The sequence below is a fragment of the Erpetoichthys calabaricus genome, chromosome 5, assembly GCF_900747795.2.
Source record: "Erpetoichthys calabaricus chromosome 5, fErpCal1.3, whole genome shotgun sequence".
Lineage (NCBI taxonomy): Eukaryota > Metazoa > Chordata > Cladistia > Polypteriformes > Polypteridae > Erpetoichthys > Erpetoichthys calabaricus.
The window spans coordinates 233,157,051-233,177,328 of NC_041398.2; the positions used below are offsets into that span (position 1 = coordinate 233,157,051).

Here is a 20,278-nt window from a genome sequence, read left to right on the forward strand (position 1 = left end):
AGTATACACAAAACACTTCTGCTATTGCTCAACAACACCATTACTGCATCAGATGTCTGAGGAAAGCTTGGATTTCTCTGATGTTTGTGTTGGTCCCCAAGCATACCAGACCACACCCTGCCACCCTTGTTTCCAATGAATCACTGATGTGGAATGTAGCGCTTTCACTGTAAGTAGGGCCAAACCTGAACAATATGGTGAAATCATTACAATATGCTGAACCGTTTTGGTTCAGCACCCTACATTACAACCCCATTCATTGATGGAACTTTTAAAAGAACTTCAAGTCTGGTTTAGAAGTTGTATCAACAGTAATATGCATGCGAAGTTTCATTAATATCTACTTAGCTGTTTTCAAATAATGCACGGTTGTTGGTTGCCCCACTGTTACAACCAATGAAAGTGTAACACAGTATAGGCTATATTTTAAATTGGACCAATGACAACATATATGCAAAATTTTGTGAAAATTGGCTCAGGCGTTTTTGCATGATTAGCAAACAAACAAACAGACAAAATGTGATCTGACTGTTGAAATAAGGTCCTTAGTGTGCAAAACGGGTAAATAACCATGCCAAAGAATTCAACAGAATGATGGGACTTTTTTTTAAAATTTAGATCAATTGCAGTTTATTTTCATCCATCCATCTTCCAACCCGCTGAATTCGAACACAGGGTCACGGGGGTCTGCTGGAGCCAATCCCAGCCAACACAGGGCACAAGGCAGGAACCAATCCCAGCACTAAATTATATCACTTAAGTTTGGTCTGCATTTTGTAGCAATTTTATCTACAGTATATAAATATAACCGTAAGCCTTGTCTGTCTGTTTGTTTGTCTACTAATCCTGCAAAATCAACTGAAATGATTTTCATGAAATTTTATGTGTGCCTTGCTGTTGGTCTCACTTAAAATGGAGGCTATAAGTCACATCAGGGAGACAGGAGGGTGGCAACCCAAAAACCAACGTTGATGTGGGGAGTACAATACACAATAAGCAGCTGGAGTGTGCCAAGGCTGATGGAGGACATTGTTATCAACACACACCAAGTTTTGCAATGGCCGAAAACGCAGTATCAAAGACCACAGGTACATACCACATGCTCTACAGTTTCATTGTATCACCGGATTACAGCTTTTTTTCTGTATGTCTTCTTGTCTCAGCGTGGGTTTTCTTTAGACAAAAGAAAGTTTTTCTCCTATTTATTTGTACCAGCAATGCTGGGTACTTTGGTTATCTATCTATCTATCTATCTATCTATCTATCTATCTATCTATCTATCTATCTATCTATCTATCTAATACATGTTGTGACAAATATCAAAAATGAAAACCCTGACATATAGTAGTTCAAGTATGAAATATTGTTTTCTTTTAAAAGTGGACATAGGCATTACATTTTGGTTAATCATACAAGCCAATATTTAATCAAAATGATGCATTTTGTTCAATTATTAAAACAGTCAGCAGAAAGCGTGTTTAACATAAGTGGTTAACAAAGGAATACTAATTTTATGAAAACATGTTCTTTGATGCCATATGGTCACATTTACCTCTGAGGCTGCATAACCAGGATAGAGCTCCACACCGAGCTGTTCTGCTTGCTCACCCAACCATCTTACTAAATGGCCAAGTCGAACAATATAATTCCCATGATTTCTCATTGGAAGACCTATGAGGAAAACAGATTTGAAGAATGAAAAGATCTGACTAAAGCCAATATATAAATCTGTTAACAAAATTAATATAATCAAAGAGTGGAAAACTTTAGAAAATGTGATGCAGCAATTGAGCAGTATCTCCCTAACCACTGACAACCCATTATTTATTAATTAACTGTGTAATACAACTATACTATGCAAAAAACCAAACACACTTTTGAAGCTTATTAATCAAATATAATTTTTTTTTTGCATATAGAAAATCAGCATAAAAAAGATTTTCTATCACATGATTGGCTAAAAGGTTTAGTCATACATAGCTCAAAATGTTCTCAAGAGACTACAATCTAGCTAATATAATGATATTATCTACAATAACTTTTAGCATTTATACATTTAAAGTAAACACACCACTACCACTCTGCCTGCAGTATATTCAGATTCAGTTATTCATTAGAATAAAGACAGTTTGTCACTTATTTTTCTTTTTGCAGGAATATGTAAAGAAACCAGGTGCTGACCCTGATATAATTTGATACAATTTCTGACCAATTTCAAACCTGCCATTTTTATCTAACATACTTTAAAAAACAGTTGCAGCACAGGTACAATCAAATCTAGCTGATAATGATCTATATGAGCAGTTTCAGTCTGGTTTTTGCCCTTTCCATAATACACAGACAGCTTTGGTTAAAATCACTAACAATTTGCTAATGGCTGCCGACTCTGAGCTGCCAACCATTTTCGTGTTGCATGACCCGAGTCCAGCGTTTGATACGGTCTCCCATAGTATTTTGTTAGATAGATTAGTTTCCATTGGAATCTATGACATTTCTTACATTTGGTTTGTTTCATATCTCTCCGGTTCTATAGTTTGTTCAACTCAAGAATTGTAGATCTCAGCCTAACCCAGTCACTAGTGGTGTTCCCCAAGGCTCTATTTTGGGCCCTCTTTTATTTATTATCCATCATCTACCAGTTAGTAATATCTTTAGGAGATTTGGTATTCAGTTTCACTGTTACACTAACAACACACAGCTCTACTTATCTACCAAACCCAATTCTGCCCTTTCTCCCCTCACCCTTTCTGACTGCCTTCCTGAAATAAAAACCTGGTTCTTTTTTAATACTCTCAGACTTAATAATGATACAACTGAGGTTCTCCTCATAGGCACTAAATCTACTCTCGCCAAACTTGACAGTTTTTCCTTGACAACTGATGTTCTATAGTTTCTCCTTCTTCTCAAGTTAAGAGCTTGGGTGTCATCCTCGACAGCACTCTATCTTTCAAATCTCACATTAACGATATTACCCGGTCTGCATATTTTCGCCTTCGCAATATAAACCGTCTCTGTCCATTCCTCACACATAATAGTACTGCTATTCTTGTACATGCTCTAGTAACATCATGTTTTGATTACTGTAATTCTGTATTGACTATCCTCCCTCTCAGGTTTCTGCATAAGTTTTAGCTGGTCCAGAATTCTGCTGCTCGAGTTATTACCAGAACCACCTCCATAGGACACATTACCCCGATTCTTTGTGAATTTCACTGGCTCCTTGTTAAATACCTTACTAATTTGAAGATTCTGCTATTGACATTCACAGTTCTTCTTAGCCTGGCACCTTCATATCTTTCAGATCAGCTACAGATTTATTCACCTGTTCTTGCTATGCCCTCTGCTTGATTATCTACCATGGCGTCCAGATCCTTTAGCTTTGTTGCTCCTTGCCTCTGGAACGCCCTTCCTCAAGATATCCGCAGCATCGATTCACTTCCCATCTTTAAATACAGACTTTAAACTTATCTTTTTAAACTTGCCTACTCCCCCCCCCCCCTTGATTGTACAGTGTTGTACTTATATGATCATATATGTTATTTTAATGCATATTGATATTTTTCATTGTATTCTTTTCTTTTTATTTATTGTTTATTTCTTTTAGTATTTACATTATTTTATTAATTCTTTGATTTGGCAAATTTTCTTTTGACTTTTTGTAAGGTGTCCTTGAGCGCCTTGAAAGGCGCCCTTAAATAAAATGAATTACTTAAATGAATTAAATTATTACTGTTGTAGTGGTTTAGGCATGACACTTTAAACTCTAAGATTGGCAGTTCAATTCCTGCTTCCAACTGAGCATGTTTTTGTTTGATTAGTGTTTTATTTCATTGAAGCAATGATTTGGCTGATAAAAAAAGCAAGGGACTGTTCCAGTCAACTAAGGACAGATAAACAGAATGACATTCGACTCACAATGTGACTGAGCAAGTCAATTGAGCTGCCTATGCTTCAGTTGTAAAATAAAAAATAAAATGATCATACTGAATCTCAAGCTTGTAATCTGCCTTAGAGAAAAGTGAGAGGCAAACATACAACAACGATAACACCTTGTGAATTGTAATACCAATAAAAACAACAGCAAAGCTAACAAACACCCCAAATGTTAAAGCACAGAGGAGCTGTTGACTTAGACATTGGCTGTGGCTGGACATTGTGATGTCTATGGTTTATTAAATATCATTAAAATAATGACACAACCATGAAATCTGCCCAATTCATTGCACTGGTGGATACAACAACGAGAATATGTTGAAGGAGAGTCTTCTTTTCCTTTCAGCTTCCCCGATTTTGGAGTCTCCATAGCAGATCATCAGTCTCCATCTATCCCTGTCTTTTTACATCATTTTCTGCCACACCATCCTCCCTCACCACATCCATAAACCTCCTCTTTGGCCTTCCTCCTTTCCTCTTGCCTGGTGGTTCCATCCTCAACATTCATTTCCTGATGTACCTCTCTTTTCTCCTCTGCACGCGCCCAAACCATCTCAATCTAGCCTCTCTCACTTGGTCACCAAAGTGTCGTACCTGTGTTGTCCCTCTGATATACTCATTTCTAGTCCTGTTTTGCCCTTGTTTATATGTTGAACATGCTGAAGGAGAGTACTTCTGGAAAATATACAAGTTGGATTTTGTGTGTAGACTGTAAATTAAACACACAGTCATGAACCTTTTAATGAGCTACTGCTGCAAATGCTCCTCATTGAAGACCATGTTAAAAACAATCCTTTGAAAACTACATTTTTGAGCATTACAATTCTTCTCACTGCTTCCTTAGATTCATAAATGGTCAAGCACGTAGGGGGCAGTTTTATACATCGATATCTGGATTTAGCAGCAGTTGCATGACTAGCCTGGTAGAAGTGGCACTGGAATTCGGTACTTCTCGGTTAAAATCCCAAATTTATCTTCTGTCACAGGAGTGTGAAGGGGAGCCTGAGAATAAAAAAAAAAGGTGCAGGGGCATTAGTAACCTCTCTTTTTGGGAAAAATGACAACATCCAACAAACTGATGTTAACGTCGATTTGGCATGGCATATCCACCGCATGTCCATCATCAACATGGGAGAAACTGCCAATATTTTCATTATGAATAGAAACAAATCTGAATGCAAAATTGCATTAACACAAAAAGATACACATACAGACCCAGAAGATTGTTCTGATACAGCCCCAAAAACATGATACACACTGATGATCCAAAACATTATCACCACCCACCTTTTATGTTGCTGCTCCTTTGTGTGCTGTAAGAAAAAGCTCTCAGCCAATGAGTAATGAATGCTAAAAGATACCTCTGAAGGTGCCCTGTGGTATCTGACATCTAACTCCTTTAAGCTGCAAGATGGAGCCTTTACAGATCTGACTTGTTGTTCCAACATATCCCACAGATGCTCTGCTTAGACTGAGATCTGGGGGATTTGGAAGCCAGGGGCAATGCCTTGAACTCTTCACCATGATCCTCAAACCATTCTCGAACAGTCTGTGCAGTGGAGCAGGGCACATTATCTTGCTGAAAGATGCCACTTCCATCAGGTATACTGTTAACATGAAGGGGTATACTAGGTCTGCACCAATGTTTAGGTAGGTGTTACCAGATCAATTAACATATACATAAATCCCTGGACCCAGGGCTTCCCAGTAGTATATTTTCCAAATCATCACATTCTCTAAACCAGCTGGCCCACTCTTTCTAAGGTAACAATGCACACGTACCTAGGAACCCACTTGATGCAACACGGTGACCTTCTACTATTGATCCAAGGTCCACGTCTGATGCTTGCTTGCCCACTGTAGGTGCTTTTGACGGTGCACAGGGGTTAGCATGGGCCCTCTTACCGGACTTCAGCTACATAGTTCCATATGCAGCAGGGTGCAATGAATTTTGTGTCGTGACACATTACTCCCATACCCATCATTAAAATGAGCTGTTTTTTTGTTCAACAGTAACTCCTCTGTCGGCTTATACCAGAAGGGACTGCCTCTGTTGACCTCTTGCATCTATGAGTTTTGGCCAACCTACACCCTGTCAGTGGTTTGTGGTTTTTCCCTCTTTGGACCACTGTCGGTAGGTACTCAACACAGCTTACTTGGGAGCACACCATAAGCCTTACAGTTTCAGAAATGCTCTAACTCAGTTGTCTGGCCATAAAAATTTATTCATTATCAAAGTTCCTAAGGTCCTTACACCTGCCCATATCTTCCGTATTCAGCACTTCGATTACAATTACCTAATATCAGCTTACTGTCCAACATATCCTTGACTTTGTCATGCAATGTTGTTATAATAGTTGACACCATTCTCTTCATATGGGAGTGGTCAAAATGTTTAGGCTTATCAGTTTAATGTTATTGCTGGTGAACCTATAACTGAACTATTCCACTGGAAATGCAGTATCTTCAGAAAGTATTCAGACTCTCTGGTTTTTCACACACCTTTCTATCAAAGGTCCCACAGTTGACAATGTATATCACAGTAAAAACAAGCCATGAGACCAAAGGAATTGTCTGCAGATCTTAAAGACAGGAATGTATCGAGGCACAGATCGGCAGAAGGCTACAAAGAAATTTCTGCAGCATTGAAAGTTCCCAAAAGCACAGTGGCCTCCATAATTCATAAAAAAAATACGTTTGGAACAACCACGACTCTTCATAGAGTTGGCTACCCAGCCAAACTGCGCATACAGAGGAGAAGGGCCTTGGCAAGAAAGTGGCCAAGAACCTAAGTCACTCTGACTAAGATAAAGAAAACCTGTGTGGACATGGGAGAAACTTCCAAAAGGACGACCACCACTACAACACTTCACTAATCTGGGCTTTAGGGCAACGTGGCCAGACAACACATGAAAACCTGCTTGAAATTTGCACAAAGGCACCTAAAGGACTCTCTGACCATGACAAACAAGATTATCTGATCTGACAAAACCAAGATTGAACTGTTTGACCTCAATTCTAAATCATGTCTGGAGGAAACCAGGCACCACTCATCACCTATGCAATACCATTCTAACAGTGAAGCATGGTGGCCACATCATGCTCTGGAGCTGTTTTTCAGTGGAAGACTAGTCAAGGTGGAGGGAGAACAGAACAGAGTAAACTTATCCTTAATGAAGACCTGTCTCAAAGCACTCTGGACCTCAGATTGGGCTAAAGGTTCACCTTCCAAAAGAACACTAACCATATGCACAAAGCAAAGACGACACAGTAGTGATTTAGGGACAACTCTGGGAATGTCCTTGAGCAGCCCAGCCACAACCCACACTTAAACCCAATTGAACATCTCTAAAGAGACCTGAAAATAGCTGTCCACTGATGGTCTCCATCAAACCTGACAGAACTTGAGAGGATCTGAAGAGAAGAATGGCAGATAATCCACAAATCCAGGTGTGAGAAGCTTCCAGACTATAATTGATGTCAAAGGGGCTTCAACTAAGTAAAGCATCTGAATGCTTATGTCAATGGGATATTTCAGCTTTTTACAAGTTTCCAAAAATTCCTAAAATGATTTTGGTAACATAACAATATGCATAAAAAGCAAAGGGGTATGAATACTTTTTGAAGGGATTATAAGTGCTATAGTGTGGAGTTGTGGTGGTCAGTTGTGGCACACATGGCAGTGCACTTTATATTTTATATTATATATATATATATATATATATATATATATATATATATATATAGAGAAAGAGAGAGAGAGAGAGAGAGAGAGAGAGAGAGAGAGAGAGAGAGAGAGAGAGAGAGAGAGAGAATATACATTTAGTTTACCAGATTTAATTTACTAAATGTACAGCCTTAACCAAAACAGCCAACATTAAACAATGAATACTGCAAGTACGTGCCAAAGTTGAATGTCAAAACTATGCAAAGAATCACATTTTATATACAAAACAAGTAGTTTCTCAATCAAGTAAGTGATGCTGCCTTTCTGTGTGCTAATCATTGTCACCCTTTTCTACTTTCAAATCTGAAAACTCAATGAAGTTTACTAGTTTACATTTATTTATTTGGCCGACGCTTTTATGCAAAGCGACTTGCATTTGAGATACAAGTAGTTACATTTCTTTTTATTGTTTTTTTTTTTTTTTTTTTTTTTTTACAAAGACAAGTGAAGGGACTTGCTTAGGGTCACACAGTGTCAGTGGTGGAAATCGAACCTACAACCTCATGGTTTGAAGTCCAAACCCTTAACCACCACGCCACTGCCTGTCTATTTCATTCCATGACCAATAAGTTAACCAGCCTTCCAAGCAGCAAATCCAAAGAAAGAAATCACCACTATTAAGAAATCTGTCTCTTCTAATACTGCCGTCCTTCACTGGTACACCTATAGGCATGGACAAATTTGTTGGTACTCCTCCATTAAAAAAAAAAAAAGAACCCATTATTGTCTCTGAAATAACCTGAAACTAACAAAAGTAATTGGCACCCATTATTATTTTTTCCTTATTTAAGAAATATCACACTTCGCTTTACAGTTATGATTCAACTGAATATTTCAAATAATAACACAAATGAAAACGGCATGGACAAAAATGATGGAACCCTTTAGAGGCAATCAGTGCACACAAGCAATTCCTAGAGCTCTCAATGAGAGTTCTGCTGCTGTTCACAGGTAGTTTGGCCCACTCGGTCTGAGCAAACTGCTCCAGCTTTGTCAGGTTTGAAGGGGGTCTTCTCCAGAATGCATGTTTCTGTTCTTTCCATAGATGGTTGATAGGATTCAAAGGCCACTTCAGAATAGTTCAATGTTTTGTTCTTGGTGCTTTTCACGTGTGTTTTGGCTCATTATCCTGTTGGATGATCCATGACCTGTGACTGAGAAAGAGCTTTCTGCCACTGGGCGGTATGTTTTGCTCCAGAATGTCTTGATAGTCTTGAGATTTCATTGTTCCTTGCACAGACTCAGCAAAGCAGCCCCAAAATATAACTGAGCCTCCTCCATGTTTTACAGTAGGTATGGTGTTGTTTCCTTCGAAGGCTGCATTTGTTCAACTGTGGATGCAGAGCTGATGTGATTTGCTCCTGTTTTGTCTCATCTGTCCAAAATACATTCTCCCAGAAGCATCGTGGCTTGTCAATATACATTTTAGCAAACTCCAGTGTGGCATTTTTAAGTCTTTCTTTCTACAGTGGAGTCCTCCTAGGTCTTCTTCCATTAAGCCCACTGCTGCTCAAAAAGCAGCAGATGGTGTGATCAGACACTGATGGACCTTGACCTTGGAGTTCTGCTTGTATCTCTTTGGAAGTTGTCCTTGTCTTTGCGTCTACCATTCTCTCTATTTTTCTGCCCATTCTGGGTTTTATTTTTTTCATTGGCGGGCATGTCCAACGAGGTTGGCTACAGTCCCATGGACCTTAAATATCTTAATAATATTTGTGACTATCATCATGGGATCATCAAGCTGCTTGGGGATGGTCTTCTAGCCTTTGGCTTTAACATGCCTTTCTGTCATTTTCTTTCTGATCTCCCCAGACAACTCTTTCCTTTGCTTTCTCTGGTCCATGTTCAGTGTGGGACACACAAGGATGCCAAACAGCAGAGTTTACTCAGTTTTGGTTATTTGATTTTTAATTTCCTTATTCTGTATATACCATAGGTATATATATCCATGAAAATGATTTAACCACTTTCAGAGTGATGTTCATGTATTGTATACGTATATGTCAAGATGTGAGACTTTTAACATGACAACTCAAATGCAAATCACTCAACCTCAATGAAACCTGGATTAGTTATTGTTATTGCACAGTGCTAGAAGACAACTGGTTTTGAGCAGAATCGCTCCAATCGATTTTGCTATAAATTAAATAAGATTGTACACTGCAATATTTTAGGGCTGAAAATTACAGCTTTTAGGTAGAGAAAGTCAAGAGGGACAAGTGGACTGTAAATCACCTCCACTGTCAACCTTAAACTGGTTCTGAGGGAAAGTCACTTTTCACTTTGGTCTTAGGTACTGCACAAATACCAACAAGAATAAACCATACATTTGATATACTTACCCCTCTTTCTTTCCAGTCTGGGAAAAGCTCCTGTAATGACTTGGGCTCCAAACAAGCTCCTGAGAGAGTGTGAGCGCCAATCTGAGAGGCCTTCTCCACCACACACACACGGAGTTCTTTTCCTTGTTCACTGGCAAGTTGTTTGAGGTGGATAGCAGCTGAAAGACCAGCAGGTCCTGCTCCTACTATTATGACATCAGCCTCATCTGCAAACCTCTCCATACTTATCCCTTAAAAAAAATATAGGATATTGCAGCAAAACATTAGTCTTCTACAATTAAAAATAAAAGGTGAATGCCAACAACTACAGTAGTTGTTTATGAGTACTACACCCTGGTACAGTATATTCAGTTTTTGACCAGTGTCTTTCTAGTTGTGTTGTCATGAATTTTGGCTTTAACTGAGGCTACTGAAGTGTGCAAATTCCAAAACATTGTTCTAGTATCTTTGGGCTTCATGGAAAATGTTTACTATAAAAATTTCTTTTTCTTGTGCAAAAAATAACCCTACATCAGTAAACAAGTTTATTGTGTTGTCTCTTTTACTTCAAAGAAAATGCAAGGAGATACCAGATGTAAACCAGCATGTATCACAGGAGCTTGACCCTGACAGCTGATAAATATTCAGGTCCTAAATAGCATTGAGGATAACGGTTTGGCCATCCTTGTGAACTAACAGAATAGGCTGCCTACATAAAAAAGAAAAAAGGTGCCATGGAGTTCTAGCAAGACAATACACTGGAAAAACTACAAGATAGCACATTCTGCCATGTCACTTTAAACTACTTTTCCAGCAATTTTCTGTCATAGCAGGTGATGGCTCCCTCCCGTAAAGGTCAGTCATTTAGTCTGACATTACCAGTGACTCACTCTAACTAGTCCACGACTCACCCGGACATAATCAAACAGGTTTAAACTTTGTTTTTAGTCATAACGGGCAGACTCTTTGTGCATGAGAGCTGAAAACACATGAATGCTCATCTGGAAGTACAATGCATATAATGTAGCCATGAGGAAAAAGGAACATTGGTGTTTTGAACCTCACAAACAGAAGAGAAGCTCGTCTGTCTGATGTCTTGTGTTTTACATATCATTACAGAAGAGAGAAAAAAAAAGGACAGAGATTGTGGCTGAACTCCGTATATCTGTTAACACTTCATTATTTATTTACTTATTTTTACTATTATTAAAGTTTTACTCAGTTGGCCTAGCTCTCTTCCTCATAGGTGGGGGTTGATTTGTTTCAACCATAGTTTTGTTAAACCTGACTTGCTTGTATGGAATGCTATTGGAGTTTAATAAAATCAAAAAAATATTAAAATAAAAAAAAACTTCTTACAGCACTGACTGTCAGGTAGCATATATTGGTTGTTAATAAATGGGGCAAGCAGCTTGTTTTATTGGCCACGGAAAGCAGGCAATAATACTGGACACGTGCATAGCACAAAAACAAGGATGAAAAAATAAATAAATAACGTGAATTCTTATATGTTTCTATGTATGGAAGCCCAGTGGGGGCTGGCCGATCTCGTGGCCTTGGAACTCCTGCAGATTTTGTTTTGTTTTCTCCAGTCTTTTTGGAGTTTTTTTGTTTTTTCTGTCCTCCTGGCCATCTGACCTTACTCTGTTCTTTGTTACTTAGTATTGCCTAATCTTATTTTTTTTCTTTTCTTTCTTCATCTTGTAAAGCACTTTGAGCAACACCATTTGTATTAAAATATGCTTTATAAATAAATGTTGTTGTTGTATGATTAAATGCTTGTTATATATATACTTGTATGCATACATAACCTTTATCTATCTATCTATCTATCTATATGAATTAAAGAGCATATTTAAACAGTAAATGCTTCCTTACACACATGATTTTGAGTAAACACCCCTTGATTTTCTTTATCAAGAACTTTAACTTTTACTCTCAAGGTTGCTCTAGACCAGGGGTGTCCAACCATTTTTCCCCTGACAGTTACTTTTACAAAATGAAAATGGCCGAGAGCTACTCGTGTTTTCTAACGTTTATTCTCATAGCTTATTTCAACCCAAACACACTGAATAAGCTTGTTTTGCCTGAACATTTACAAAATGTTGGTGTCCACATCTCACATTTTGCATTAAAGCATCACAAAAAATATTTATTTATTATTTATTTATTTTTTTTATGTCTGTATGCACTTTCTAGTGTATCTCACACTACTGAATTAAACCATGAGTGCTGTCAAAACAAAACAATGCAATTCCAAATACACAGATATGACTTATTCATTTGTCATTTTGTCACATGTCACTGTTTCACTTTATTCACAGGTTCAGTTGCATGTGCGATGTGTTTTTTAGTTGGTCAGATGACTGGCACTGTGTGGAGTCAACAAGAAAGGCAGGTGTCTGGTGGAGTGGAGCCACTTACGTTCATTCTTATGAAATTATTTCAATGTTCATCTGTCAGTCTTGTTCTGAACTTTGATTTCATGACATTCATGTCAGATTCACAGAGGTATGGAGACTCAAACAAAGCAGACATTTTCAGGGCTGCTTGGTGAAGATTCTTCTAGTTATCTGGCTCTACTACGCTCCAGAAATGCTGAGAATGCTGTTAAGACTTTTAACTGCACATTATTTTGAAGGTTTACTAATATATAAAATCCAATGTCTCTCTGTATGTATGTTTGTCTGCTTTTCACGAGAGAACTACTTAACGGAATTAGATCAGTTTTTTTCTATAATTTGCTTGAACATTCCGGTTGATTTTGCGACTTCTCTCATTTCGCTATGTATCATAGTTAGCTTGCGGTACCGATTTATTTGCGCGAATCCAAGAAACACACAGCGGGCCGAAGGGAGGGGGCCTTCCTCACTCGCCAGCTTCGGGGCGTGTTCCTTAACTCTGCTTAGCTAGCCAACGAAAGAACAATTGAATTCAACTTTGTTTGTTATTTAAAATAAAGTGTTACTTAGGTCTTGATGAATTTGAGTCCAGATATTCTCTTAAGGGGGGCGGCACGGTGGCGCAGTGGGTAGCGCTGCTGCCTCACAGTTGGGAGACCTGTGGACCTGGGTTCGCTTCCCGGGTCCTCCCTGCGTGGAGTTTGCATGTTCTCCCAGTGTCTGCGTGGGTTTCCTCCGGGCACTCCGGTTTCCTCCCACAGTCCAAAGACATGCAGGTTAGGTGGATTGGCGATTCTAAATTGGCCCTAGTGTGTGCTTGGTGTGTGGGTGTGTTTGTGTGTGTCCTGCGGTGGGTTGGCACCCTGCCCGGGATTGGTTCCTGCCTTGTGCCCTGTGTTGGCTGGGATTGGCTCCAGCAGACCCCCATGACCCTGTGTTCGGATTCAGCGGGTTGGAAAATGGATGGATGGATGGATATTCTCTTAAGTGTATGCCACACTGAAAAGACAGATTGAAATTCAGATTGTGGATCATGATTTTGAGTTAAATATGATTTTTTGGAAAGATCGCAACACCCCTAATCTGACTAATTAAGTTTTAAAATTTATGTAGGATTCATACCCTTTGGCGAGCTACTTGGAAAGGGGTTGCGATCTACCAGTAGCTTGCGAGCTACGTGTTGGAGACCCCTGCTCTAGACCAAATAACATAAGGTTAAGTTTGCTAGGCAATGGAGATGGAAGAAATGCATGAAGAAATATGATGAATATATGAAGAAAATTAATATAGTAATATGGTTATGAACACACACGCACTTGAATCAGTTGTAAAGTCTGTGTTGTCTAAATTGGAGTGTCTGGTTTGTGTTTATTACTATTCACATCTTTACTGCATTCATTTCTGAGTGTTGCACACTGCATTCATTTATGGATGCTGAGTAGCTTTATAACATACACTTCTTCAGAATATACTATATATATGCAAGATTCAAATTTGTGAAATCCAAAGTGTCATCCATGAGCCATATATAAATGTAAGGCTAAAGGCTCACTGGTGTTTAAAAAAAAAAAAAAAGGCCAGGGACATCTGACAGAAGGAGAGGGAGATGGTGATGGATTTAAGATAAAAGTTAGTACTTTACTTTGTGCCTGAGCTACCTCACTGGACAGACAGGATTCAACCTGGAGCAGGCTAAGCACAAAGGCAGCCAGGGTTTAATTTGTTTACTTTGTTTCCTTTGGAAATTTAATCTTCTCTCTGCACTTTTCCTCCCTTGTGCATTTGCTATTGTAAAATAAATGTACAGTATGTGCCTTTGATATACCTACTATTTTGGCATTATTAAAAGTTTTGTAAATATGTCAGGAGGACACTTTCCATTCACAATGTAAATTCACATTGGAAAACCATAATTGTTGGATGACATAAGAGAAAAGTAGATTTTTGTTTTCCTTACCTTCCCATCGTGGATCTTTGTCTCGTGGATAGACTGTGTAATGTGTTGTGATGCGAGGGACTGGTGAAGAAGAGGTGGAGGAGTTCAGTCTTGATACATGAAGAATGGGTGGAAGGCACTTTTTTCGTAATCCTTTCACTAACCGCAGACACTGACATACTGTAAGAAGAAAATATCAAAAAATAACTGTATAGAACAGTCACAATTTTTTTTATGTGCTAACAAAAGAAATGCTTTCTTGCCAAATTATACTCCAATGAGATTTAAAAGAATCACCATTCTGTATATACTGTACATGGAGGCAAAATGATTGGTGCTGTTAAGAATGATGTCAAATCCTGGCCTAGTCCCTGTCTATATGGAGGGGGTGGCACTAATGCATAACAGTTGCAGTCAAAATATATAGTAGAACCTTTTTATTGAACAAATCTTGCAAACAGCTTAAATTATAATTCTGACAATGTATTTTCAACCATCCAAAGAGGCATTTAAGTTGTATTGCACTGAACATGTCTTAGAAAAGGAATAAATATTTTTTGTAAACCAACTACACTTTCTGTTAATGTTAACAATCTCTGTCCACTGACACATTAGCTATATGGATTGTAATGGTGTTGGTTATCTCGATCCACCGCTTGCTTTTTTTGTCGTAGGCAGTACTTCCAGCAAACGCGTCTACGAGTGATGTCGGACTCGAATGTCCTCCAGCTTTTTCAGTTTTTCATGAGGACGTGGAGGGTGCCAATTTTAGTTCCATACATTCATGGTACTCCAAAGCATTTTTGAGGCTAAGGTGGTGCAGCTAATTGCTTGTGTTGCCACCTCCAGCGACAACTTTAGCTCAATAGCATTTGCAGTAAATAGTTGTTTGGTCCACATCCGACCTTTTAAAACCAAAGCATCTCCAGACAACAGACACGGTTTCTTTTTTCGGCAAAAGTTCTTCTGTGTTATCATGTTCAACTTTATCGTCTGCTACAGCTTCAGTTTCGGAATGTTCTCTGTCCGTTTTCACCGCGCAATGCCTCCACTAACGCATGTACTCCATTGCATGCGTATTTAGCGGTGTAGCAGTGAAAAAGGTCCTCCCTTGAACAGTTTCCCGCTGCGCCACGTTCCGAACGTTGTTTAGGCTATTTAAACCGGTGTTGCGGTATAAGAAAAAACCATATCATAACAAAAATATAAAATGGTTTTCGGTTTGAACCAGTATACCTCCCAACACTAGCGGGAACTGGACAGCATATAGGCGTGGGCAGATTTGAGTGAGATTAAACTTAATTCAAGTATATGTAAAGTATTATATGGAAGAAGTAAAAGGTCTGAAACTTGAAAGTACACCTTTCGGCACTGCAGACTCAGCTTTGTCTACATGAAGACAATATACACAAGAGATCAAGTAGGCTAAAGAATGTCAGGTTGTATCCGGATGTGTACAGTACAAGTCAATGGAAGGTATGTTTAAGTTATAAGACACACTAGTGAGACCTAAACTGGAGTACTCTGTGCAGTTTTGGTCTCCACAGTACAAAAATGACATAGCAGCTCTAGAGACAGTCCAGATGAGAGCAAGTAGGATCATGTTAGGTTTGTTTATGGAGTGTCGTGTAGTGTGAAATCCCCAGCATTTCATTGTCCTATGGCTTGCAAAGGTTTGGTCACAGGTCAGAGAAGCAGGCTCTTGCATATGCAGGAGGTGACAGCCAATAAACACTCAGCCCAGAACAGTAAAGTTTCTTGGACCTATACTTTTCTCTTTATATATTCTTCCCCTATCACAGATTCTTAACTCTTTTAAGGAAACCTCGTATCATCTCTATGCAGATGATTTACAGCTTTATTTTTCATTTAAACCTAACCAAGTTAATACTTTTGTTACATTGGTTGATTGTCTGTCTCAGGTTAATGACTGGCTCAGTAGTAATTACATGCAGTTGAATTCAGGAAAGATTGAGGTACTAATTGTTGCTCCTCCTGTTCTTCATTCTGAGATTATCTTAAAATTTTCTTCTGTCTATCCTGTTATTAAATCGAGTTTACGTAACCTTGGGGTTATTTTTAACCAGTCCCTGACGCTTGATGAATATGTAAGATCAGTCAACTGCTCAGGTTTCTTTCATTTAAGAAGTCTTTCTAAACTAAGAAATGCTGTTTTCAATTCAGAATTGTAGATGCTTGCTCATTCTGTTATTTCCTCACGGCTTGATTACTGCAATGCTCTCTTTATGGGTTTGAGCAAGTCCTCTCTCTCACGTCTTCAGTTAGTCCAAAACGCAGCTGCCAGGCTCCTAACTTGCACTAGCCGGAGTGATCATATCACTCCCATTCTGCACACACTGCACTGGCTCCCAGTGTTTTATAGAATTCATTTTAAAGTTTTGGTACTTACTTTCAGAGCTTTGCATGGACAAGCTCCTGAGTACCTAACCAGCCTGCTCCAACGCCATACAGCTTGTCAGACTCTTAGATCGGGGCAACAGGGCCTTCTATTTGTCCCATGCACTTGGCTAAAAACCCGTAGGGATTGTGCCTTTCAGTCTGTGGCACCAAGACTGTGGAATAGCCTGCCTTATAGTCTGCATGCAGCTGAGTCTGTTGATTCTTTTAAAAAACAACTGAAAACATTTCTTTTTAAACAGGCTTTTAATCAGTGCTGAGTAGGTCCTGTTTGTTTATTTATTATTTATTATTTTTATTGGTTTTGTTTATGTTTTGTTTTAACTGTTGTATTTGTACTGTATTTCCTGTTCAGTGCTCTGTGACCTTTTGTCTGTGAAGGACACTATATAAATAAACTACTACTACTACTAATGTATATATACAGTCATATGAAAAAGTTTGGGAACCCCTCTCAGCCTGCATAATAATTTACTCTACTTTCAACAAAAAAGATAACAGTGGTATGTCTTCCTGAGTACTGGGGTGTTTTCTGAACAAAGATTTTTAGTGACGCAGTATTTAGTTGTATGAAATTAAATCAAATGTGAAAAACTGGTTGTGCACTAATGTGGGTCCCCTTGTAATTGTGCTGATTTGAATGCCTGTCACTGCTCAATGCTGATTACTGGCAACACCAAATTGGTTGGATGAGCTCGTTAAGCCTTGAACTTCATAGACAGGTGTGTCCAATCAGGAGATATAAAGGTATTTAAGGTGGTCAATTACAAGTTGTGCTTCCCTTTGACTCTCCTCTGAAGAGTGACAGCATGGGATCCTCAAAGCAACTCTCCAAAGATCTGAAAACAAAGATTGTTCAGTCTCCTGGTTTAGGGGAAGGCTACAAAAACCTATCTCAGAGGTTTAAACTGTCAGTTTCAACTGTAAGGAATGGAATCAGGAAATGGAAGTTTAACAGTTGCTGTTAAACCCAGCAGGCCAAGAAAAGTACAGGAGCGGCATATGCGCAGGATTGTGAGAATGGTTACAGACAACCCACAGATCACCTCCAAAGACCTGCAAGAACATATTTCTGCAGATGGTGTATCTGTACATCATTCTAAAAATTCAGCACAATTTAAACAAAGAACATCTGTATGGCAGGGTGACGAGAAAGAAGCCCTTTCTGCACTCACACCACAAACACAGTCGCTTGTTGTATGCAAATGCTCATCTAGACAAGCAAGATTCACTTGGGAACAAGGTGCTTTGGACTGATGAGACACAAATTGAGTTATTTGGTCACAACAAAAAGCACTTTGCATGGCGGAAGAAGAATACCGCATTCCAAGAAAAACACCTGCTACCTACTGTCAAATGTGGTGGAGGTTCCATCATGCTGTGGGGATGTGTGGCTAGTTCAGGGACTGGGGCCCTTGTTAAAGTCGAGGGTCAGATGAATTCAACCCAATATCAACAAATTCTTCAGGATGATGTTCAAGCATCAGTCACAAAGTTGAAGTTACGCAGGAGTTGGATATTCCAACAAGACAATGACCCAAAACACAGTTCGAAATCTACAAAGGCATTCATGCAGAGAAGTACAATGTTCTGGAATGGCCATCACAGTCTCCTGACTTGAATATCATCGAAAATCTATGGGATGATTTGAAGCAGGCTGTCCATGCTCGTCAGCCATCAAATTTAACTGAACTGGAGAGATTTTGTACGAAAGAATGGTCAAAAATGCCTCCATCCAGAATCCAGACACTCATTGGAGGACAGCATCTAGAGGCTGTTAGATTTGCAAAAGGAGGCTCAACTAAGTATTGATGTCATATCTCTGTTGGGAAGCCCAAATTTATGCACCTGTCTAATTTTGTTACGATGCAAATTGTGTATTTTCTGTTAATCCAATAAGCTTAATGTCACTGCTGAAATACTACTGTTTCCATAAGGCATGTCATATATTAAAAGGAAGTTGCTACTTTGAAAGCTCAGCCAATGATCAACAAAAATCCAAAGAATTAAGAGGGGTTCCCAAACTTCTTCATATGACTGTATCTGCAAGGTAAGAAGAAAAACAGACAGTTTGCACCGCACAAGCAGAACAGACGCTTGTTTGTTCAATATCTTTTGTTTATCATAGCATGATGGAATGGAAAAAGAAAACAAAATGGGCAGAGATTGGGATTCAAATCGTGATACCGGTTAAACACTTCCATAGTTGATTGTACTATCAGGTAACTCATCAGTTGTTTTTTTCCTGTCAAAATTGGGTGAGATTGTGATACTTACGAAATTGAAACTGTGTTGCAATTCTTACTCATATAATCTGACAACATCAAAACAACAAGATCCAAAAACTGAAGTCATTAAGTGTGACATGCTGTCACAAGTCATGTAGCGTGGAGCTGGCTTTAAACAACTGCAGCTGTTGGATCTCGTTGTCTCAAGCCAGATTTATACTTGATGCTAAGAATGCTTATGGCTGTCACACATTCCCAGCGCTCTGTTGACGTGTCGTCTGAGCAAATTGGTAGAAATTAACAAGACATGAGCACGAGTTGCAGTACCAAAAACTATTTTCGCAGTGTGCTCAACTTGGTATGTGATGTCAGTATCAGTGTTTACTACCAACATCTTCATAGTGACAGCCATGCCTGTCAGCTTTGAAAGTGGATATGGAAATGTGCAAGACAAAATGGAAGCAAATTTGAAACAGTTACATCCATGCAAAGCAGAACATGTCAGAGAAAAGAAGGAGGGATTCAGGTGTTGCAAGACAACGTGGTGTGCCGGCAATCCGCATCGCAGCTCCAATAGGATCAATGTATGTGCTTCAATGTTTGATAAATGGTTCGATACTGGGAAGCAAATTATCAAACTTAAATGCTGACATGCAAATGTATTCACGGTGCTTTTCTTCATCCATTTCTTGCATAGGCAATACAAGTGTCACATATTCCCCATTGTAATGATGCAATACAATGTAAAGGTTGAACAGACATCTTTTATACCGTTGTTGCAGTCTTTTTTTTTTTTTGGGCACCCTCGCAACAGCATTAGAATGCAAAGAATTTTTATCTTTATCATCTTTCTTCCCTCAACAAACAACACAGAGAAACCGGACGTCATTTTCACTCCATGGTGAGTGGTACCTGGTGGAATCCTCCTGATTTATTTAAAGTACGCGCGCAACTATAGTCTGTACACTGCTTGCATAGAAGCAGCGTACACAAGCGCATGTCATATAGCGTTAAGTATATCCCCAGCCTTAAGGATGCCAATTAATATGACTAGGAATCACAACTCCCTCATGACTTTTCAGCAGTTTTAAATTTCTAAACACACAAGTGATTCTATGCACAAATGGTTATAATAGAAGAAATTTCATGTTTTGGAATGGCCTGGTCGAAGTCCTGACCTCAGTCCTACAGAAATGTTGTGAAGGACCTGAAGCAAGCAGTTCATGCAAGGGAGCTCACCAACATCCCAGAATTGAAGCAGTTCTGGAATTGGCTAAAATTCCTCCAAGCCAGTAACCGCAAAGATTTAGTTA

General features: G+C 39.0%; 1 protein-coding gene across 1 annotated transcript in view; it reads right to left on the reverse strand.

Annotated features, from left to right (window-relative positions):
• etfdh (electron transfer flavoprotein dehydrogenase) overlaps window positions 1-20,278 on the reverse strand; it is a 46,967-nt gene that overhangs the window by 20,035 nt on the left and 6,654 nt on the right. Inside the window, exons 2-5 of the mRNA XM_028802657.2 lie at window positions 14,341-14,499; window positions 10,003-10,232; window positions 4,854-4,935; window positions 1,553-1,671 (exon numbers count right to left, since the gene is read on the reverse strand). Of these exons, the coding sequence (XP_028658490.2) occupies window positions 1,553-1,671; window positions 4,854-4,935; window positions 10,003-10,232; window positions 14,341-14,499 (590 nt within the window). The remainder of the gene's footprint in view (window positions 1-1,552; window positions 1,672-4,853; window positions 4,936-10,002; window positions 10,233-14,340; window positions 14,500-20,278) is intronic.